At 31.6% G+C, this 24,803-nt stretch overlaps 1 protein-coding gene across 3 annotated transcripts in view; it reads right to left on the reverse strand.

Moving 5' to 3' along the window:
- Positions 1 to 2,944: 2,944 nt before the first annotated feature.
- Positions 2,945 to 24,803, reverse strand: part of VRK1 (VRK serine/threonine kinase 1) — a 120,206-nt gene continuing 98,347 nt past the window's right edge. For 2 of the 3 annotated variants that reach the window (XM_051978417.1, XM_051978416.1), the window contains exons 12-13: positions 13,137 to 13,227; positions 2,945 to 3,406 (exon numbers count right to left, since the gene is read on the reverse strand). In XM_051978417.1, coding sequence (XP_051834377.1) covers positions 3,375 to 3,406; positions 13,137 to 13,227 — 123 coding nt within the window. In that variant the 3' untranslated portion in view covers positions 2,945 to 3,374. Of the gene's footprint in view, positions 3,407 to 13,136; positions 13,228 to 22,165; positions 22,245 to 24,803 lie in introns of those variants that run through there. The other variant, XR_007950752.1, reaches the window with a different exon arrangement.

The following is a 24,803-nucleotide window of genomic DNA, read 5'->3' on the forward strand; positions in this document are numbered from 1 at the left end:
TTAAAAAGAGTCAGACACACCTGAAAGGTGACAGAAAAGTAACTAGATAACTTTGTCTCTCCCTCCCTACCTTCCTCTTTTCTTCTCTTCCTCCCTCCCTCTCTTTTGCCTCTCCCTATCTCTTTTCTTCCTCCTCTCCTTCTCTCTCAACTACATTCCCAGGCACTAACAAGGGCAATCTTTAGATCATTCTTGATTCCTCTTTCTTTCACTCTCCCTCTACTAAGTTAGTTGCCAAGTCTTGCTGATTCAGCCTCTAAATTATCTTTTCAATCTGTCCCCTTCACTCCATTCACATGTCCATTACCCTAGTTCAGATCTCATTACCTCTTGCCTAGATCATCAAAAGAGCCTCCTAAAGATTTGTCTCCTCTACAAGTCAACTTTCTTATAGATGCCAAAATAATCTGTAAGGCATATATCTCACCATGTCAAATCTTTGCTCAAAACCCCTTTAGTGGTTTCTTATTACTTAAGGGAAGAAATAACAAACCTGAAATTTAAGGCCCCCCACATTTTGGATCCTGCTTTTCCAAACTTATTCCACAATTCTCTTCGTACATTCTATATTCTAGTGAAACTGCATCATTCCCCTATCTCTTACTTCCCACCTAACTTTTCCCTTATGCCTAGAATTTATATCCTCAGCTACACCTCTATCATCCTTCAAGGCTTAGTTCAAGTTCCATCTCCTATAAAGTTTTTTCTGACTCTTCCTATTTGTTAATAGTATTCTTCCTTCCTCAAATAAATCTTGTAAACCCCGATTTGTGAAAAGTAAGTCTCAATAAAATGTAACCTTGAAGGCAGGAACTTTTTTTGTATCTATAGCAACTAGCACAGAGTTTTACATATCATAGGCTGGTTTGCAGTAAGCAAATTTTGTTAGTTTTTCATTAATTCTTACAGTCTCGTCAATGTAACAGTAGATAAAAGTGTCAATGCTTGTTAAAAACTTTATGAAAAGTTTTCTTTATATTTATCCAACACAGGTTTTACTATGTTTGTAAAATCTGGAACATAAGAAAGGATAAGGCACATGCATGAAATATATACCACAATCTGTTTGAAACAGAATTGAGAGTTGATTTGTTACAAATACACTTGGGATCATAACACTTCCAATAACCAAAATCTGGCATTCACTCATACACTCCCCCCAAATCACAATTTTCTATTTTGTAAATGAGGGCAGGTATGTAGAGCTCAGTAGATAAGACTCCTGGCTTGTAGTCAGAAGACCTACCAAATCTAGATTTATTACTTATGGGTCCTTAGATATGTAACTTTACCTTGTTTTAACTCAGTTTTCTCATCTATAGAAGGAGATGGAGAAGGAAATAGCAAACACTCTAGTATCTTCATCAAGAAAACCCCAAATGGTGTCACAATGTATGAGACATGACTGAAAAGCAACTAAACAATGACAAAAATTTTGTAAATGAATGCAATGTTAGATCTTTGGGAGGATTTTAAAAGACCAATGACAAAGACTCATCTGATAGTAGTCTGGACACAAAAGTAAAAAAACTATTCATAGATCTAAAATTACAATAAATATGAAAACAGGGAATCATGATTTATGTCCCAATTCTAAATTCTGTACCATTTAGGATGAATGTTGTAGAATGTATGTTGGAATTATTTGAATGTATTTTTTAAATCTCAGCTAAATTTTTTAAATCTCATTAAACATATACAAACATTTAATTTATAGAATTTCAATACTGTTTAATTCTGAATCATTACAAATTAAGCTGTGTAGTTCTATATAAGCACTAAAACTAAGAAAGACAAATAATTTCATATGGATGGTTTAGAAGGATATATCCTTTTACAAACTATCTCATCAAAGAAGAAAGAAGTATTAATAAAGTTTAATTAGATCACCCTAGTTCACATTGAGTTCTCACTATTTCTACAGCATTTATGTCCTACACTATTCATTTAACAATCCTGGAACTCTTTATAACTTTTCTTCTACTGTTAATTTTTTGTATTTATGTTAGTAATGATAACTAGTATTTAGATAGCATTTTGTTGATGCTTACAACTCTGGGAATTGGGTAATATTTCCATTGTACAGATGAATAGAGTGAAATAGAAATTAAATGTATTATCCAGTGTCACAAAGCTATAAAGATGCTGAGGTCTTTGTTATTCCAGGTCCACTCCTCTATCCACTGCACCATCCAGATGCCTACCTTTTCTATATTTCATAATGCTAACACCGAGCAGTGTATTGTGCACATATTAAGTATTTAACAAATGGCTTATGGAACTGAACTGTATCAATGCTCACCAAATGTTTACTGAGATAACAATAAGCTGATACATCAACCAAATAATGTTTAGAATTAGCTTTTTCCCCAAAAATTCAAGAAAAGTTTATTAACTTATTTGTATGTACTTTTTGTATTAGTTAGCTGACAGGATGTTGTTATATGAGGAAATGTGGTGTTGCTTGAAAGAAAAGACAGGCATTCTAAACTATACTGTTAGGGTTCAGGAGACAGGTTTCCTTTTGCCACTGACTGGACAACTCATTTAATAGTGCAACCTATCAGTTTCTCTTTTATAAAATCTGTATAAATATGTGCCTGTGTGTCCCTTAAATCAAGACAGTATGATAATAAATTAAGTTGGGTATATTATATCTCATACTTAGAACATACCTGCCTAGAGGCCTGTATGTTACCATGTAAGACAATATTAAAGGTAAAAGTCCTTAAAAGAAAAATCATAAGTTCTCAGTAAAATGCCTATTCATTGATTACTAAATTTCAAAGGTACAAATTTACAATAAACTTTAAGGTTTAAAAAAAAAAAAAAGCATGCTTCAAAAGGCCAAAAATTCTTTACTTGGGAAAAATGGCCTTTTAAAATTTCAGAGATAACTAACTATGCTATGAAGAGAAAAAAACTACACAGGGTCAAAATAAAATTAAGTGCATATGGAATATTTATTTTTTTCTCCAACTTATCTAAATATATTGAAAATTTCTCCCTGTATAGTTTCCAAAGCCTCAAACTGCTTATACAGGTTTTCGTTTTTTTGTTTTTTTTTTAATAACACCTGCTAACATTTAACTTCAGAAATTTAAAAATTTTCAGGATGTCACAAAACTCAATGATGACAATATTATTTGAACATTCATAAATTGGACTTTAAAGCATAACAAGTTATATGAAGTATTTATTTAATAAAAATCTTTAAACACTCTTCAAACATAAAAGGATTTTAAAATATTTCCACCACCCTTCCTCCCAAGATTCACATGGAAATTAAACACAACACAAGAAAGGAGAAAAGAAGCATTATTGAAAAAAGGAGAAATGAAGCAAATTCTTTATATGGGCTTATTGTATTCATTCTACTTCAGGACTCTCTTTCTGGTTCTTGAACCTTTAAAAATAAGAGAAAAACACAAATTAAGAACCAAAATATGATCCACAATTTGAGAAAAATTACATGTCTTATATCACTAATGCAAATGACATAGAAGAATAGGAAGTATTTTCATACCAATAATAGCTAACACTGCTCAAGCACTTTTAAGTTTTAAAAATGCTAAGAATATTATCTCATTTGATCCTCACAACAACCTTATGAGTCAAGCAAAACAGATGTCATTACCTTCATTTTATAGATAAGGAAAGAAGGAGAAAAGTGAGGAAAAAGAAATAAAGGGAAAGAGAAAGTCTAAAGTCAATTTTCTATTTATAGTATCACTAAGAATTTGAACTACATAGAATATATATATGGCTTGCAAAGGTATAAAAATGAGAAGAATTAGTAAAAATCAGAATTTAATTACAAAATTTAAAAATTAATACTACAAAACCTAAACAACAACTCAGAGTTAAGTAAGAGGATACTATTAGTGTTATGAAAAAAGCATGGGATTTTAATCTAAATATATCATCTTAAATCCTGTTTCTATATTTCTGGCAAGATGTGGGGCTGTCCTGAGGTGATGACACCTTTTCCACTGAAATTTATTTTCTTCTTCCATAATGAACATGTAAAATAGAAAGCTACTTTTTACACCAAGAGAATTTTTTAGACAAGAAATCTTAAATGATAGTTCCTACTCAACTATCCTTACAATAAGTTGGGAAGTTCATTTGAGAAAACTACTATGTGAGATTTAGAGGGGCAAATTTGTGAATAAGCACCTAGCCACATTCTCACCTTACTTTGCTAATACAGGATGATAATTGCTTGTTAATACAAGACAATCAAGATCCTCAATTTTCTTTCTTGAAAGATCTAAGCTATTATTTATGTCCCAGGGAAACATGATATATTTATGACATACAGCAAATAAAAACAAGCTCTTAAGTGTTTCCTATGTGACAGACTTAATTTTACCATTGGAAAAATATTTTTATTAACATTTTAATAGTATCCTTGGATTTTACATTACCCAATTTCCCAACATATTGTTTTTTTTTTCCCTTTTACCCAGCAGACAGCCATTCCTTATAACAAATTTTAAAAGAGAAGAAAAATAATTTGGCAAAATTAACAATAATCAATGAAGATATTATAGGAAATGATTCAAACCTATAGTCACCCTCATCTCTGAAAAGAAGGGAGCTGCATACTCACGCATATAAAATGGGACTAATCTAATTCATTGTGATTTCACAACACTCAATTTATACCATATTTTGTTCTCTTCATTTACTTTGTTGTGACTATGTATATTTACATTTCTGGCTTACTTTACTTTGTAACAGTTCAGATAAGTCTTTTAAAGCTTTTCTGCACTATTTTTCATATTCATTGTTTCTTACAGAGTAATATATTATTAAGATACTATTACATATATGCTATAAGTTTCTCTTTGCACAAACTATCCTTTGTCATTTTGTCTATCCTTTGTCATTTTGCCAATTTGCTGAGTGAGAAGTGAAAATTCAGTTCTTTTGATTTGCATTTCTCTTCCTAATAATTGTTTTTGAAACAATCTTCCATATGGTTGCTAATAGGTTACAAGTATTTTTTTGAAAACTGAAAGTCCATATCCCTTGACCTCTTATTCACTAAGGAAAGGCTTTTTGATCTTATATATTTGTGTCAATTTTCTATATAACTAAAATATAACAAGAGTGTTTGGTATAAAGACCCCAATTGGTTACTTTCCTTATCCTAGATATATACACTTTATTCATCCAAAGACTTTAGAATACCATATAGCTTGAAATAATTTTGTGATTCATTTTATTCCTTGTTTGATAAAGGATCTTACCTTCTGTACTTAGAACATAAATCTATTTTGACCTTTCTGTGTCATATAGTATAAAATGCTAATCTAAACTAAAAGTTCTTATTTCAAATCTATGAATATTCTTTTCAAAAATATAAATTAATGTCCCACTAATTAGCTTCCACTGTAATCCTCAATATTTTATGCAATTAAAGACATTATTATGAGAACAACTTTTATAGGCTTCACCAGACTGCCAAAGTAGTTTGTTACAAAAAAGAAAAAACAAAAACAAACAAAAAAAACCCACCAAAAACAAAACAAAGCAAAAAACACTTAAAAGCCCTGATATAAACCTAAGTTCTGCCAATTGTTATCCAAATTTTCTAGCAATTACTTCAAATTAGATGTTCTTAACAAGTAATTTATATTCTTGGGTTTATTGAACAACATGATTTAATTTAGATCTATTTTCTATTTTTTGAACAAGTACTAAATAGTTTTAAATTTAGTTTAAAATAGTTTAAATAGTACTTGTTCAAAAAAAGTACTAAAGTGTTTTAAAGTTTGCTGATCTGCTATTTCTCTTTCATTTCTTCTCCCTACCCTGACATTATTTCCCCTTGATAATCAAGATGCTTCTTCTTTCTCTATACAACTTTTGTTATTATTTTGTCGAATTCTGTTAACACTATACAACAACCAAATCTATAAATTCATTTAGGTTGTACTGTTATTGCATTGTTAGCATAACCCAGCCAAGAGTACAGAATAATCCTAGATAATTTAATTCAATCATTATTTTTTCCACTTTGTGCTTTTATCTTTATAAATATTGAATATATCTTGGTAGACGGAATCAAATTTTTTTTGCCCATTTTATAATCATTTATAATGATTTCTATTATTATAAATTCTATTATTTTCTCCTAGATTTACATTAGCAACATTGCTATAATTTAAAATGTTAATTTTTCTGGATTAGTTCTGTTTTCTGCTTTGCTTAAAAGTGTCTCAATTTCTTTGCTGATTTTCTAGGATTTGTTACATAAAACATCAAGTTAATGGTAAATAGGATACGTTTGCACCTTCCCATTTCTTTCTGTTACTAATATTTCAAAATTTCTGTGAAATAAGAATGGGGAAAAGGGATAGGTTTCCTTTACTCCTATATTTATAACGAAAGGTTTCTCCTGCAGTTATTGGAGTCCAATGCCAAACAAAGGTCAAAACAACTGGTGACGACACAGTGTGTAATCTTGGCCATTCTTGGGAAGAATATTAGATATGGTTGAAAAATGTAGGGAGTTGCCAGATTGTAGAGATTCTTGATTAAATAGAAGACAGAGAAGTCTGAGCTTTATTTGAAAGGCATTAGGGTGTCATTAAAGTTTTTTGATCAGCAGAATCATATGACCAAATTTAAGGGAAGAAGAGTATTATGGCAAAGATATAAAGATAGAATCTTTGTAAATTTTGAATGCATTATAAGTGTCTTAAAAACACAAAGTGGTTTCACATTTTCATTTTTATCTTTGTATCCCTGTCACCCAGCAGAGGGCATGGTACATGAAAGATAAATGTTTTAGTATTAAGTTATTCATTAATTTATTCAACAAATGCTGAATGTCTATTTAATGAAAGACACGTTTTCTTATGAATTCCAGGCTAGGGAATGCTCAGTCTCTAGAACTTGGAATATTCTCAAGACATTTAGAAGAATGTTCATTATCCATCTCATCACATGAGGCAATGTGAACTACTAGACAGAAAGTCAATCTTAGACATAAGAAATACTGGTTTCAAGTATTATTTCTAGCAAATCACTTAACCTATTAATGCTCCAGGAAACTCTAAAACTACTAACATGCCAATGACTTGCCATTTTTTATCAATGGAGATAGTTTGTACCCAGGGAATTTCCTACATGGATGAAATATTCTATGAATCAAATCAAAATAGAAATTACAAAAGAAATTCCTAGACCAAGGCAAAAGGTAACCTGATATTTATTATTTCACTATCTCATAATGTCTTTATTTTCTCTACTTTTAATAATACAAAAAGGATGAAATTTTAAAAGAGGGCCACAAATGTTTAGGTAGAAACCAATGATAGGTTAATACAATTTTATCTATATTAAAAAAGTTCTTCTATGGTTGCTTGTAATTTTGTTTTTGCTTTTTTGGCAAAAATGAATGCTGTACTTTATCAAAGGTTTTGTTGCTATTGTTGCTTTTGTACAGCTATCAATATAATAATGTGGTTTGTTTTTAATGATTATTTTTCTAATAATCAAATCATCTTTGCTTGCTTGCTATAAATTCAATTTGATCATAATGAATACATATCTTCATATTTTGCTAAAAATAATTTACTGTCTATATTTTTCACTCAAATTATTTCTGAATAATATCAATTATAGTTCTTGCCTTATTTTTATAATTCCCTGATTTCAGTATTGGGATTATAATTTTTTTATTAGTTTCTTGACTTTTTTGAAAATAATTAATACCACACAGGATTTAATTGTTCTTTAAAAATCTGGCAGAATCATCTTGTCTAAGATGAGAGACTAAGCTCTCCTCCCTACTTTCATAGTTCATTTACAACTACTTCTGCTTTCTTTTCTAAAACAAGATTAAACTCCCCATTTGGTGTTAACTGTATTTTGTATTTTTGTAGATTATTCTCTACTTTTAAATACTTATGGTTGCTAACATACAATTACAGTAGATTCTGACCACTTTTCTGTCTCTTGTATTATGATTTTTTTACATTGTTCAATTTTTAATTCAATTTTGATCCCTCTTTCTTGGCATATTAGATATAATAATGTATTTTACTGGTGTTTTCAAAGAACTAGCTTTTAGTTTTCTCTCAGGTCTATTTTTGTTTTCAATTACTCTCCCTTTTAATTTTAAAAATGTCCTTTTCTATTTATTTTGAGCTTATTTTCTTGCTTTTAAAAACTGAAGTTTGTTTTTTATCTTTATATTCTCAAAAATATTTTTCCTAAGGATTGCTTTAGCATTATTGTATAAATATTATATATTTTCATTGTCTTGTTCTCTGATTCAGTCATTAACATTAATAAGGCTGCATTTAGATCTGATATTTTGCTAGTGCTTCCTCTATTAAGTATTGTTTTGCTAGGGGAAACTAAGTGGCACAGTAGATAGAGTACCAGCCTCGAAGTCAGGAGGACCTGAGTTTATTTTCATTAATTTTATTTTCTTAGAATTTCTTTCCTTTGTCCTCTTCATTATTTAATTTCCTTTCTAGTGTACTCTGAATTTTCTAATGTGTATTATATCTTCATATTTTCTTTCTTTATTCTATGTCATTCAAGGGTTTAAAGCTCCTTGAGTACCAGGTTTAAGGTCCCTTTCCAATAAATTTCTTTACCTTATTCTCCATTTAAGTAGCAACATCAGACATAGTGCTATTGTAAAAACTCTTAAGTACTCAAATCTTGTAGCCAAGACCCATTCCATGCTACTCCTTTTCAAAAAAGTTACATTTATCCTTACTTCTATGTTATCCCCACTATTCTAGGTACCAGTTGCTCCAAGGGGTAGACTCCCAATGTACAAACTACTTCAGATCATTGTCATGATGAGGTCCCCATCTTCCATTTCAAATACATTATCTCTTCTTTCATATGAGTATTCTTTTTACAAAATCTTTAGTGGCTCCCTCATTAGCTAAGACTTCTTCCTCTCTTCTAGATGCCTAGAGTCACATTCTCCCTTCTTTGAGGACTATTGAAATTACCTTTAGCTCACTCTTCTTTATGGATTTAGTATTTATCATGTGTTATCTTCTATCCCTACCTACTTCCTGTCTTTCTAATTATGCAACCTCCCATTATGCAAAAGATAAAGACTCACTTGTAGGGAAGATCAGGGAACTTAATCTATGGCTTCAGTTTCCCCTCTTTTACCAGATTCTTTATGTCTTTTTCTCATGTCCCTTTTTTATCTTTTAATAACATCTTGGATCATTTTTCAAACCTGTCATGACAATTGTCTAATAATAAATTTGCCATATTTTCCTCCACTTTGGTATTTTTACATTCCAAAAAAAATCATTTTTCTTTCTTTTCATTTTCTTAATATATTCAAAATGTTTCTAATCCATTCACTAAAATAACAATTCTGCATTTAGAGTTCTAATTTCAATTTCTTCTAAATTTTCCTTCTTTATAAAACGATTCCGGAGTTTCCTGTTTCATGCTCTCCAGGAATGCAGACATCACTTGTTTACTTTAGTTTATATAGTACAATTTGGAAGGCTAGCTTTGTACTTTGAAATTTACTCATTCTTTCTTCTGGTTTTAGGATCTTTTTTGTTGATTTATTGATTTATTTGCTGGGTTTCTGAACCACTTACTTTAGCTTTAAGATTTTAGTTTTTTGATAAAGCATTCCTCATTACTCACCTTCTATTTTCATGCCTTTGTTGGTTAGGCTCCCAAGGTTAAGATATATATGGAATCCTTGGATTCCTCTCACTGGGGGATTTAAAAGGTTTGTTGGCCTGGATCCCTTCCCTAAGTAAGTAACTCTGCGTAAGCATTGGTCAAGCTGAGTTTTAGGATTCAGGCCTGATTCAGACATTTATGCTGGCATCCTTTTTACTCTGCTCCATTCAAAACTACTTCCTGCAAGGTGTTGGATATACCAGCAGAGTAGCAAGTAAGAAAGATCCCTATTCTAGATCTGAGCTCTGAACAAGTGTGCTTGAGTTTCTAGTATGGGTGTATGGAAAACAAGTTAGTAAATGAGAGGCACTGAGAGGCACACTCTACTTAGCAAACTGAGAATTCACAAAGGATTTTGCCTTATCAGGGATCCTTTTTTCTATGAATGTATAGTTGTAATTTCTATTACAAAATTCACTGAGGAATGATGACTAAAGATATTTGGCACGACTGAGCTGGAGCCAGTTTGTAGTTGGCTGGTAATAGTCAATTGATATAATGTTCAGTATGACTGTGAACTTTGTATCCTATAAATCAGGAAATACTACAAATCAGTTTGATCATTTATTGTTTTGTTGATTGTTTAGCCTTAAGTAATAGAGAAAAAGCTAGTAAAGTAAATTAAACATAAAATTATGTCCTGAATTTTCAGGGAGCTAGTTTTTAAACATTTACTACAATATCACTGATATTTGGAAGCCATGAATTTGTCATCTGCCTGACCATGTAACCTAAAGGTGATATTCTGAGCATTTTTTATAAATCTTTTCTGACTTGCTCTTCAAAATTTTGATTAAAAGCAACTTTCACATCATATATTTAAAGCAAAAGTGTAATATGTAAAAGTGCCTTCAGTATGATTTTATTCCTAATATATGTCCCTAACCTATATTATAGTGAGTCTCAAGAATGCTTTATCAATGACATTTTCTTTTTACAACATTCCCTGCCTTTATTGAATATATTACTGGCCATATCTTGTTATCACCAATACCAGGTAGTGGATAGTATGAATATATACCTTGGAGACATACTGTATCTATTTTGAAGTCTAACATTTCCCCAGAATATTAATTCTGCAGGGCAAAACGGTCCAGAAAGAAATTATTTTTATTTTTGTTCTTATATAAAATACAATCATTTCTAATATTCAATATTACTGATAAAATATACACAAATATTTCAAATGTTAGGAAAATAAGCAAAATTCAGTGACTGAAAGACAAAAGACATTTCAACATTTGAATTATATATTAATAGTTGAAATTTGTCACTATTTTAATTTTTTCTTAAAAATTTTTCTGTTCCACCAAAAATACATTGCAATGCAAGTATGATTCCCTATTCAATTCTGATCCCAAAGTTGAAGATTTTTTAAAACCGACATCCATAGTACAAGGAGCAAAACATGCCTATATACATATAATATTATAATGTTATTAACTATTTTTTAACCACAATTCTTTAAAAAAAAAAGTTTATTTTATGGTAGGGATAGTGTATTTTTTACAACAGCAAAATAAAAAACTGACAAAAATTATGTCTCACATAAAAATAAATGTACTAGAGAATCTTGTTCAGGAGAACAAACCCAATCACTCCCCTCTCTTTTTAGTGGAAACCTTCACAATACACATTTTGCAAGCTTTCAGAATATGTTCTTACACAATGGACCACCAACTATTCAAAATGAGTTTAGGTATATCAGAGAAATAATACATATTTTTAAATTGTCTAAATACATATTAAAAGAAAGCTGCTCCCATTTTCCCTTGTATAGCATTTTAAAAGATCCCATGGTGAGCAAAATCTCCTACCATATTATAAACTATAAACTGTGAGTGAAAATAAAATTGTTAATGAAGAAACTGACATTTCTAGAACTACTGATAGAGCTAACTATACTCTTGAAATACGTTTGTAACAATAAACATGAAAGCCTCAAAACATGAACTGAATTTTATTTTGTGTACAGAAAAACAAAATGAAAGTGTGTTCTCTATTTAAAGTTTTCTTAACTTTGTGAATGATGTTCTCTCTCCTCTGATCATCCCTCTTAAGTAGCTGCCATTACTGTGCCACTTCATTTGAAGCTTATTTGACTAATGAACATTTGAATATCAGATTATCTTAACTAGTCTGATATTTCAGAGAAAAGATAAGCTATTGAGGAAAAATGTAATTTAGATGTGACCAACTGATTTGGGTAAAGAAGAATTTGGTTAAGCTTTTTTAACTCAGAGTTACTTCCACCAGTTTCAAATTTTTAATACCAAATATCTGAATTGTTCCTTCACTTAGAAACATTTATTCCTATTCTTTCCCTCATGTTTTTACTATTTCTTTAGTTAAGGAAAAAAAAAATCCAGCTATTACATTTGAAATTTCAATTAAATAAAAATGTTCCTATTTACTTTGTATGTAAAATAGATGTATGCATGTGTGTATAGTTAAGAACAATCATGTGAATTTCCTGTATAGTTACAAATTATTTTCAAATCTTAAATATCAACTCTACTATAATATTCTTGGTCTAGCCTAAATTAAACTTGTCACTTATACCAAAATTTACGGTATTTAAAAATGAATATTACTCTCTTTATTACTATTCCTAAATTCTTTTTCCACTCACTGTTGTAGCTGCTGCTGCTAGTCTCTGGGCTGAGATATGCTTTGATGTAGTAGTTATCCTTGAAACACATCATTTTCTAACAGCAAAATGAACAAGACAGGAAGGAGAAGAACAGTGGGAAGATGGAAGATGGCAACAGAATGTAAAGTGGGATTGTTTACCCTACTTACCTTTACCTTTTTTAGTGTTAACATTACATATACTCTCTAAACAAGATATCTAAAGTTTAAATATGAATGTTGTTTAAAAGTACAAAACTATTAGGTAATGAATGAGACTGAAAAGTTAGAGATAATGTTCAGGGTACAAGCAGGTTTCAGGAAGAGCAAACAAGTACCATGTCTTCCCCCAAAATATAAATGGATAAACCATTAATTTGATCATAAGAATATGTATAGAGTCTTAAATAAATTTTGTTGTAGCTCTGAGAACACTTTTTGAGATGCCTTATTTGTTTTTAAAGTAACAATTCAAAGTGATATCAAATATAATGATAAAAATCATATGTTGCAAAGGAAAGATAATGAAGACTCAGCTTCCTCAAGTATAAAATAGAGAAAATATCTACCCTATCTAAACCAAATGGTTATTGTGAGGATTAGATGAGATACTGCATGGGAAAGCATTTTGAAAATTACAAAACACTATAAATATTTAGTGTTTTATTAAGAAAACTACTTTTACAGCAAGCAATTTTAGCATAAAAGTCATCACATAAACAGATGCTTTCAGTATTTATCCATGATGAGAAAATCGAAGTGTCATGTATGAAAGAGACAAAGGAAGTTTGTATTCAACTTACGAGTTTGAGGTCCCTCCAATATATTTTGATGTGAGATTTCCATATCTTCAGCACCTGATTCTATGCTTTCCTCCATCTCTTTCTTTCGCTTCTAATTAAAAAAGAAAGAAAAAATATAGGTGAATAAATCAATAGACAAATTTGCCAGATCATAGTAATATAAATAGTATATGTAGCTTATTAAAAGCATACTAAAATCATATCTCTAATCCTTTATCCACATTATCTCTCTAGTATAAGAATCAATTCAACATTTAAACTTCAGAACTATTTATTCATTCAGCCTTTTAACTATTACTATGAATAAAGATTGTGCTACCAAGCAAAACAGAATACAAATGTTACATAATGTTGAAAAATATATATATTATTAAATTGATTTTACCGATCTGAAAACTGACAGAAAAAGAGAATATGATTAGCCCCAAGTCACAAGGAAGCAACCATATACAATATGTCTCTTTTAAAATACTGTAAAATAATATCTTCTTATCTACTAACTTTTTATTAATCTTATTTCATACCTGGGGGAGGAGATCACTTTTTATAAAATATTATGCATTTACTTGCTTTACTAGGCGAAAACATTGACTACTTAAATAGATAGATGTGTGTCAGGTATTGTAATAAGGTCAAGATAAAAAGGCAAAACCCCGCTTTCTATTGTTAAGGAGTTCACATTATAAAAAGGGGGACAACATACAAAGAACTATGGCAAACAAGATATATACTGAGTAGATGGAAAGCAATCTCAGATAGAAGTCAATTTTAGAGGGAAAGCATGAGTAGTTGGAGGGACTTGAATAGGCCTCTAAATGTTACAAAAGCCTATTATGTCAGTAGAAGTCTGTCAAACTTGAATAACAATTATTCACAGAATAATTTAATGATTTAGGTAGTTTTAAAAATAGAGGTCTGGTCCTAAATTCTCAAAATAGATTTGATATTTATATCTTTTCATAACTTTTATTCTTTCTTCTAGTTGATTCATAGAATGAGGAGTTAATTTAGACATTATGCTTTCACTTTTTTCTATTCCTGCTCCTACTACATTTGTATTACTTGGTCCATGTAGTGTCTTACATTTATTCTTTTTTGAATTATATACATATGAGTATCATAGAAGAAGTTTCAAAGTCTTATTAGTTTGGCTTTTTTCAATGTGAATTCTAAAATTTAAAATATCAAAAACTCCAAATTTTATCCCCTAGTTTTCACAGCAACACTGACCATTTACATCATTTGGTAAATAATTCAATACACACAAAATCTCACTATCCCAGAGCATAACAAATGTCCTCATTTATATTTTCAAGCAATTAACATTAAGTTAAACTTTATCTGAATCTTTTTTTTTTTTTTTGCTTCAGGCCATTTTTGTACAGCTATAAAAAAGTCTAACACCTGCTGACAGCACATTGTTATTTTTCCTAATGGCAACCATGGGTTCTATTCCAAAGAGAACTACATGGGAAAGCTGAATTCTATTCGAGCCACATTATCTTAAAACCTCCAAATGGACAGAACTGTTATTATCTGGTGTATTACAATTAATCCCAACTATTTCAAAAATATTCTTAAGGTAGCTATGGAAAGATTAAAAAAACACAGATGTAACATATGTACATATGTATATATGTACGTATAATGTTCCAAAAGGATATGATAAATGTAAAAATGACCACTTGACTAAGCCTTAAGAAACTTCAAGTAGCATTCATTTAACAGCTCAGTATACAGAGGTATTACTTTACTAAAATAGCTTTAAGAGTGTTTAGAACTTCACATAACTGATGAGAAGGGGAGAGTGCCTTACATCTTTCTTTTTCCAAAGTGTTGCTTCATGATTACCATCTAAATCCTGCTGGGCTGAACAGATTGGTTCGATAATTACATACAATAACTGCAGTGGGCAGGTAACCCTCAGCTGGCACAGGGCAGCTCCCCTGTGAGAACTTCCATATGCAAACTGCACTGATGGAGTGCATTAGGTACATCTTTCCTGCCGGTGCACAGGCCTGATTAACGCCAGCCAAGACTCCAAGGTTAGCATGTCAGCAGATTTGTGATGCATTAGGCAGGAATAAACACAGACACTTTTGTTCATTCTGATCAAAATTAAGGAGGAATATTTCAACACTATATTGCTTTCCATACAAGAAAGAATATATTTCTCCAGGTTGTATCAGGGCAGATTTTAAATAGTCATCCCCAAAAAAATGTTATCCAATAAATTCTACACAAGTGTATAATATATCTTTGTTTTCAAATTTATTTAACCAAAATGTGGTTTTATTCATCCTGATGCAGGTGAATAACAATGGAAACAAAGGAAACACATATTATAAGTAGTTTAATAAAATACAATGAATTCTACTAATCCATATTTCAGGTATATATCTTATTCCCAACTTTTCCTTTTGCAGGAAGCTTGGATTATTGTTTTTCTGGTCAAACTATTTACTTGCAAATCTAAAATCACTATTATGTATCAGTATTACAATCAATAAAAAGTATCAAATATCAGTTTAACATGCATCTGAATTTAGTGTCATATAAAGATTCTATGATTTCTCATTACTTCTGATAACCTAAAAGTACTTTATTGTATTATTTCTCAATAGCCTCAGACATCAGCTATTAAATATTCTACTTTCTTTTGTACAGGAAAAGAAACTGAAGCACTCGAAGGTTAAGCATCTTTTAAAAGAACATGACTTAAGTCTGTTTTGGCTCGATTATATTCTTTATTTGCCTTTTTGTATTAGTAAAAAATACAGCTGAATGTTGCATTACATACACTAAAGAAAAAATCTAAAAATAAATATATAATGAAAAATCAAATCAGCACCCACATTCTTAAAATCTGATTTAATACTACTGAAACATCTAATAAAGGTGATTTGAAATTATCTTTTTGGACGAATGCTAATGCACAATATTTTTAGAAATTGTCAGGTTGTACTGAACTAAAATTTGGTTAAATTGAAATTGCTCATTTTCAATGGGTAAATATAAAATTTGGTTAAACTGAAGCTGCCCATTTTCAATGGGTTAAGTAAGAACATAAGTTTAGTTTAAGTTTAATTATATTTAGAAGGACGGTAAGAACATAAGTTTAGTTAAGTTTAATTGTATTTAGAAAGATGGCTTACTGAAGAGAATAATAAAAATCCTTTTATGTATAATGGTCAGGGTGCCCTTTTATTTGTCTAAAAATCCTATATTACAGATCAATAGGCCATTACTGGACTATCTCAATTTTTATGGACTTCCTATCAGACATGAGAAAGAAAGGAAATAGGAAGACATTATGTTGTAGAAGTCAGGAAAAAAAACTGAGAGAAAATGTATAAAAATGGGTTAAGGTATAAAGGGAAGTATGGGGAAGATAATGCATTGAAAAGACAAAGTTATTAGTCCTTCCAATAGAATCCAGTTTAAAATTTTACAAAAATGAAAATTAGAAATGAATTTTTAAAGTTTATTACAAGAATAATTGCTAACAAGTAGCAATAACTTCACTATCTTAAAACATACTCCAAATTATAGATTCCTAATTTTTCTTCTTGTCTTAGACTTAACATTGTGTCACCAGAACTGACAATAATTTGAAAATGAAGTAGACATGACTTGAAGTAACTCTCCCGCCCCCACCGAGAGAGACAGAGACAGAGACAGAGACAGAGAGAGAGAGAGAGAGAGAGAATGAGAATATAAAACAGAAAAAGTACATAGATTAGATTAGCTTTAGGTTGGGAAAGGGCTGCTTATGAATATATAAATTAGGGTCCCTCTCAAATTCACTGTACAAATGCATTAATTTGCAAATCAATATACTCTTGAATTAAATGAAAATTATTATAGTCTGAATTCATAATACTCATCTTGCAAGGAAATAAAAACTAAAGCTATCTCATTTCTCCTGCAAAAAGATTACAAGGTAAGAAATGGAAGGAAAATCCCATTTTACAGGCTAGGAAACCATAATTTCATTTGCCTACTGGTAATAATTAGAAATGGTAAAGGAACTAGAACCCAGAGCTCTATATTTTTAGTCCACTTTCCCTACTACTAGACTATGCTGCCTCCTTGTGTGGCTTTTTAGTATGTTTTAAGAACAAGTTTTATAAATGATGCTGGTAACAATACTATACAATACAAAACATACTGTGGTTTCAAGAAACAGAAATAGGCTTAAAAGATATTGACAACGTCCTCAAAACTTACATATTATTTAATTAGACCTTAGGCAATTGCAGGCATTTTAATAAAAAGTAAAGAGATGACTATGTAAACCAAAGAACAAGTGAAACAGATTAAAAAGATTCACTGAGTTTTAGTGGAAAGGCCCAAAATAGTATACATTTTTTTTCTGCAAAAGCACACCTTGCCTGACATCACCAGAGAAATCTTTTTATATCAATAATACCTATGAATAGAAAAGTATTATCTCAATGAAGAGTTCTAGCTATAGAGCACAGAGGACCTGATTCAGAGGCTGGTTCATGCTTTTTGATGGGCTCAGGCAAGTCATTCAAGCTCCCTCAACTTTAGTTTTCTCACCTGTAATATGAACTTGATGGCATTTAAGGCCCTTCCAGATCTGGATCCAAGGCAATCTTGACTGTGATATTAAAACACAGACACAAATGAAAGCCATTCTTGGATAGCTATCCTCGAGGTTTATATCATCAAATACCTCTTAAGATGCTTTAAAATAAGGTAATCTGTGCTCTTTAAAAATAATATGTAGCTAAAATATCATAGCAGAAAGAGATCTTAAGGATCATCTAATTCTATCACTTTGTTTTAAAGATGAGGAACCTGAAGCCTGAAAAGAAATTACTTGAATGAGTTCATATCAACTGTCTCAAAAATCTCGGTGCAATTTTAAGTTATACACTTTTGAGATAGCCAATATAGATAGTAAACTGCAGAGCAAGGATTTGAACTCAGGTCTCCTGAAACTAAGACCAGAGTCTTTTCTACTACATTATGTACATTTATGAACTGAAACGCCAACTCCTAATTCACTAATTCAGCATATAGTTTTCTTTCTATGTTCTAAAATCTCTCATTCGACAAAAATGTAAACACAATTTATTGTATATAGAAATGAACTTGGGCTTCAAAAAGCCTGATTCAGGCTAATTAAAAATTTCTACTATCTATCTCTTTGGATTATGCTCAAGTAGACCTACCTAATATGGAATTTCACTTTAACATGAAGATCCAGTTTTCAAAAAATACCACTAAGTGTTTAATTCTAGATTACTCAGAAGTCTGTCAGTTTTTCACTTAACCCTGCTCTCTACCTTTCAGAAAATTTTATTACTTTCTACTTCACAAAACATTATGAGGAAAAGAACTTGTAATATTTTTTCAAAATAATAAATTTTCTTTTTTGTTAACATTTTTTTTTTTTCTGAGACAATTGGGGTTAAGTGATTTGCCCAGGGTTACACAGTAGGAAATGTTGGGTCTGAGGTCAGATTTGAACTCAGGTCCTCCTGACTTCAGAGCTAGTGTTCTATCACTGTGACATCTAGCTGTCCCCTTGTTAACAATTTTTACCAAAAAACCTAATGATACAATATATAGAAATAACATTTAAACTGAAGATTTTGCACTATTTGGAAACATCACCAAAATAATCATTTATTAGAATGGGTGTGAACTAAAAACATAGATCTATAATTTGTAAGCTCTGCCAGAATGTTATCATGAGAAAACTCCCCATCAGCTGGCAGCCAGATAATGCTGTTCCATAGACATGAAAATAATTTTGGGCAAACATGAAGTACCCTGAATTCACAGATAAAATAATTTATCTAATGTCATTAAGTGGTTTATTACAAAACAATTCTGTTACTTTAAGTTTCCTCTAATTTTGTACCCCATTGATGTGATACTTTTGATAGGAAACAGAAGTTTTGAAGGTGGTGAGGTGAATGAGTAATCTAGTTAAATTTGAGAGGATTATGAGACATGTGGGAAGTATGTAACTGCATCTAGTGAAGGAACAGGGCTTGGGAAAGAGGCTAATGGTGATTGTATAGTCTATATGCACAGAGATTACATTGAATCCTAAGAAACTGATGAAATCAGTGAAAAAATAAGTGCAGGAAATGAGAGTCTATGCAGAATAGTATATATGATAATAGAATTAGAGTCAGAAAGATCAGAGGTCTCTCTGACACTGTTTTATCCTGAGCAAAGCACTTAACTATCACAATTTCTGTTTTAGCTCTAAAAGAAGCTTCTCATGCTCTTTCTGGGTCTAAACCCATGAATCCACAAGAATAAAAGGACCCAGGACAGAGAACAGGGACATAATTAGGGCTCAATATATGATGATGATAGAGCAAAGGAGACTGAGAAAAAATGGTCAGAGACATTCAGGTGACAGCAGTGCCATGAAGACCCAGAGGAGAAAGAGTATCCAGGAAGAGTAAGAAGGATTAAGAATGAAGCAGTGAAAGAAATTAAGATACCAATGATGAATTTAGAGAGTTGCTCTCATCCTTTTCAAAGTAATTTCAGTCAAGTGACAAGGTCAAAAGCCAAATTGTAAGATGAAGAAGTGAGGAGAAAAAGTGAAAGCAAAGAATAAAAACAGTTTTTTTTCCAAGAGTTTGTAAAGGAAATCAAAAATAAAGCATGACAGAAGAGAAAACCTAAATATGTTAGCAGGTAGCAGAAAAGATTATTTAGAGTTTAAAGATTAATGAGAAAGGTGACATGAATGTGTGGATAATTTAAAGAAGTGGTAAAAAGGGAAAGGTTAAGCTTATGATTGTCATGAAAACTATATTTAGGGGTAGGGTCAAGATGGTGGAGTGAAACCAGGAAGCAGCTTGAGCTCCCCTAGTTTCCCTCAAAAACAACAATGAAAATAAACAGAGCCTCTGAAGACACAGGATGAAACAATTTTCCATCTCAAGACAGGTTGGTAGTACATGATGAAAGATCAGTTTCACTGGGATAAAAGGGATGCACAGAACAGCTCAGATAGTGTCCCAGAAAGCCAGTGAGAAGGTCTTAATCACAACACAGAGCAGTAAGTGAGACCCTTCAGAGTTCTTGCTCAATAAAAGAGTATAACTGCAAATTGATGGAGCACCCTCCAGTCCCCACACAGAAGGCAAACTGCCAGCCTGCGGATACCAGGCAACAACAGTTGGGACTATAGGTTGGGTTACCTACAGCACTGTGAGCAAGTCATCAAAAACAAAGGACTACTGTTCTTAAAGATAAAGATAAAGCTTCAGAACAAACGGGATAGTGATCCTTGTGCCTCAGGGCTAAACTTTAAAAGTCCTGAAAAGAGGTTGAACAAGAAACAAAAAAGAACCTTGACCACAGAAATGGTGACAGGGAAGACCAAAACACCATTACTAAAACACCATTATGGAAGAGGACAAAATGCTACATGCAAAATCTTGAAAGGGGATATGAATTGGTCCCAAGCCCAAAGAACCTTCTTGAAAGAGCTCATAAAGAATTTTAACAGTCAAAAAAGAGAAAAAGGAGAAAATTTGGGAAAAGAGACCATCAAAGAAAACTGCTATGATATACCAGAACTAGAGAGCAAAATTATCATTGAAATAAGACATCAATCACCTCTTAAAAGAGATCCCACAAGGAAAACTCCAAGAAATATGGTAGCAAAACTTTAGAATCATAAGGTGAAAAGAAAGTATTACATATTACAAGTTGCCAGAGAGAAAAAAATTTAAGCATTCAAGGAGCCACACTCATGATTACCCACCCAGCATTCGGCAACTTGTACAATATAGGATCATTGGCCTGGAATACCATCTTCCAGAGGGAAAAAGTTTTGTATTACAAGCAACCATTCTGAGATTCCAATCTTTCAGAGGAGGAAATAGACCTTCAAAGAAATAGGGAACTTTTCATCATTTCTAATAAAAAGACCAGAACTAAGCAGAAAATTTGATCTTCAAATACAAGGTTCAAAAGAAGCTTAAAAAGATAAGCAGGAAAGAAAAACATATTTAAAGGTTAAATTGTTTATATCCCTGCATGGGAAGATGATAGTTGTGACTCTTGAGAACTGTATCATTAATCAAGTCAGTTGTATGCAAAGATGGAGGGGTAAAAAGAGAAGAGGAAGGGGGACAGAAAGGAAAACAGGTTGAAGGAAGGGGATGGTCAGAAACAAAACATTGGTAAGCAAAGATAGGATGGAAAGAGAAACAAGTACAAACTGGGGGAGAAAATAGGATGGAAGGAAATAAACAGCTGGTAAACATAACTGTGAATGCGAATGGGATGAAGTCTCCCATAAAACAGAAACAGATAGCAGATTGGATTAAAAAACAGAATCCTACCATATGTTGTTTACAAGAAACACATCTGAAACAGAAGGATACACACAAAGTAAGGGTAAAAGGCTGGAACAGACTATATTATGCTTCAACTAAAGCAAAAAAAGCAGGAATACCAATTCTGATCAAAGCAAAAGCAAAAATAGAGTTAATTAAAAGTGATAAGGAAGGAAACTACATTTAACAATACTAAACATAGATGCACCAAATACTTCCAAATTCTTAGAGAAGTAAAGTTGATTACAGGATGAAATAGTGAAACTGTATCAGTAGAGAACCTCAACCTCTCCCTCTCAGAATTAGATAAATCTAATCACAAAATAAAGAAGGAAAGAACTTTAAGGAGTGTTGATATGTATCCTAGGAGATGTTACCTTTTCCTCCCTCAGAGCTTAGTTTTATCAGAACCAAATAGTAGTACTAAGATCTAGAAAGGCAAGATCTTCCTTAAGAGCTGCTGTTCTGAATTCCAACTCTGCCTCTTAACAGCAGCTAGCTTCTCTCGGCTTTCTGCTAAATGCTTCTATTAAGGAGCTGAGAGGTTTATTGCCCTACTGCACTGTCTGTAATTTAAGACACTAACTATATTCAATTGCAGTTCTCTCTAACTGCCCTTAGCTTCTATCTGCCACTTACTACTGTCTTCTGCCATGTGGCATCTCTGCTGTCTCTCACCTCTGCCTTCTTGTTTCTGCCTTCTGCCTTCCCACCTTAGGCTGTTGGCATCTATTAAAAATCACACCAAAGTGGCGAGCTGCCAATAGAGAAAGCATTTAGAGCACACGCATGAAAAGGAAAATAGTTATATAATGTGTATATAATAAATCTGTGCATGCATTGAGATTATCTTGCTAACATAAGACATCACTGTTAATTTATTTTACATAGAATCCTGTTTACATCAGAGAAGGGCCACCTTAAGAAACAGATTTTACTCCACTCTATGAATCTTGCTTTTCTTGGGCAGTTTTAACTCTATCACTACTTGGAGAAATTCATGAACTCACAAGGAGGTTAACTGAATCTTAGAAAACTTAAAATATCCTCTGGAGAAAATTAAATAAGGCTAGAAAGGAATATATCTTCATCTCAGTAGTACTTAGTACCTCCACTGGCACCATTGGCCATTTATTTGATCCTTACCACAAACCTCTGGGATTATGAACTCATCCTCATGATGAGGGCAATTTGAGAGAGGTTAAATGACTTGCCTATTATCACACATCTAGTTAAGTATCTCAAAGTCAGGTTGTTTCCTAATATAAATATCTTCAAGTAGCTTCTACTCTAAAAGAACACAAGTCTTAAAATATTGTATTTCCAAGAGCAAAACAACTGGACTTATGTCCAATTATAATTTATGTGGCAAAGTTGAATATAATCCTGAATTTTAAAACTGTGTATCTGATAAACTTAAAAAACTTTCAGAATTAGTAACAAAAAGGACAGAACTCAATGGAAAATTAGATATAAAAAATTAGAAGAAATAAAAGGAAAATATTACAGACTAATAATATTAAAGCATTCATTAAGATCAAATTGTTTACTTGTCTAATATGTGAAAAAGTTATCATTACTAAAGTAGCTTGAAAGAAAGTTTGAGGCTGAGTTGTATATAATGGGGTGATTCTAAAAAAACAAAATTTAGTAGGAAACGTAAAAGGAAACAATTATATTATTAAATACAGTATGAAAGTAAGAACTAATACAGAAGAAGCAAGTGAGATGGAAGGTTCATGTTGGAACCTTACCCTCATCTGAGTTGAAGAAACTACATATAAATCAGGAAGGGTATATAAGTCTTATGAACACACAAAGAGATGAGAAAACTGGAAGACAAAATTGGAAGACAAGTGAGGGAAGAATTTTTTTATGGGGGTGAGTGAATTGAAACTGGGGGCTGGGAAGGGGAATAATACAAGGTAACAAGGATAGAGTAAAATGAGAGACTGAAAGATAACTTCATAAAGGCCTGGAGAGACTTACATGAACTAATTCTACATGAAGTGAGCAGAACCAAGAGAATACTGTACATAGCAACAAGATTATGTAATGACCACATCTGCTTCTTTTCAAAAATGAGAAAATGAGATGATTCAGATCAAGTCCAAAAGACTTATGATGAAGAAAGCCATCTGCATCCAGAAAGAGGACTGTGAAGACTGAATACAACATAGTATTTTCACCTGTTGCTATTGCTGCTGTTTGCTTTTTTTTTCTTTCTTATTTTTTCCCTTTTTGATCTGATTTTTCTTGTGCAACATGATAAATGTGGAAATATGTTTAATAGAATTGTACATGTTTAACCTATATTATAATGATTATTTGCTTTTCAGAGGAGGGGTGGTGGGGAGGAAGAAGGAAGAAGAATTTGGAACACAAAGTTATGCAAGGGTGAATGTTGAAAGCTATCTTTGCAAGTATTTTGAAAATAAAAAACTATAATCAAAAAAGGGAGGTTAAGAAAAAAACGATAAAAATAAAAGATGAAGGAAAATTTACAAATAATAACAGTAACAGAATAACAAAAACAATATAAGTTTTGGCATATGATTAAATAGTCGTTGTAGTAGTAGTATTAGTAGTAGTAGCAGCAGCAGCAACAGAAGAAGACAATGATGGAATACTACTGTCCTATCATAGAAAGGCATGGAAAAGCTTGCACAAAATGAAGAGCAAATAATCAAAAGAACACTGTATGCCATAACATTATTTTTAAGAAGGGCTTTGAACAACTAAGTCATTTTTATGACTATAAATACACACACCAAAAATAAAGGACATATGAAGAAAGATGTTATCTGCATCCAGAGACAGAACTGAAAAACAGAACTATGTATAGAATAATTTTGCATATACACATCAATGTGTGTATACCTATTTGTGTCTAATGTAGTCATATGTGGGGTGGGGACAGTAGGGCAGGGAAAAAAAGAAATTTACATGACAATTTTATTATATATATAAAAGGAATAGCAAATCGTACAAGGTAGATTTTTATGTGCAACCTTTTTTTAATTACTATGTTATGAAAAGGCTTGTTTTGTTTTGAGAATTGAAAATAAAATTTGTAAAAAAAAAAAAAAAAAAAGGGGGGGGGAGATTCTGGGAAGCTGTTAGAGTAGGTTGGTTAATTTTTAAGCTCTCCCAATTTCCTCCACAAATAGAACAAATATGCCAGGGTGAACATAGAGTGGTTAAAAAAAAAAAAAAAAAAAAAAAAAAAAAAGCAAAACTTAGGGCAGAACAGAGATCCTCCAGATACAATCCTAGAATATCTGAAAAAAAGACCTCAGGCTAGAGATTAACCTGT

Source organism: Antechinus flavipes, chromosome 2, assembly GCF_016432865.1.
Source record: "Antechinus flavipes isolate AdamAnt ecotype Samford, QLD, Australia chromosome 2, AdamAnt_v2, whole genome shotgun sequence".
Classification (NCBI taxonomy): Eukaryota; Metazoa; Chordata; class Mammalia; order Dasyuromorphia; family Dasyuridae; genus Antechinus; species Antechinus flavipes.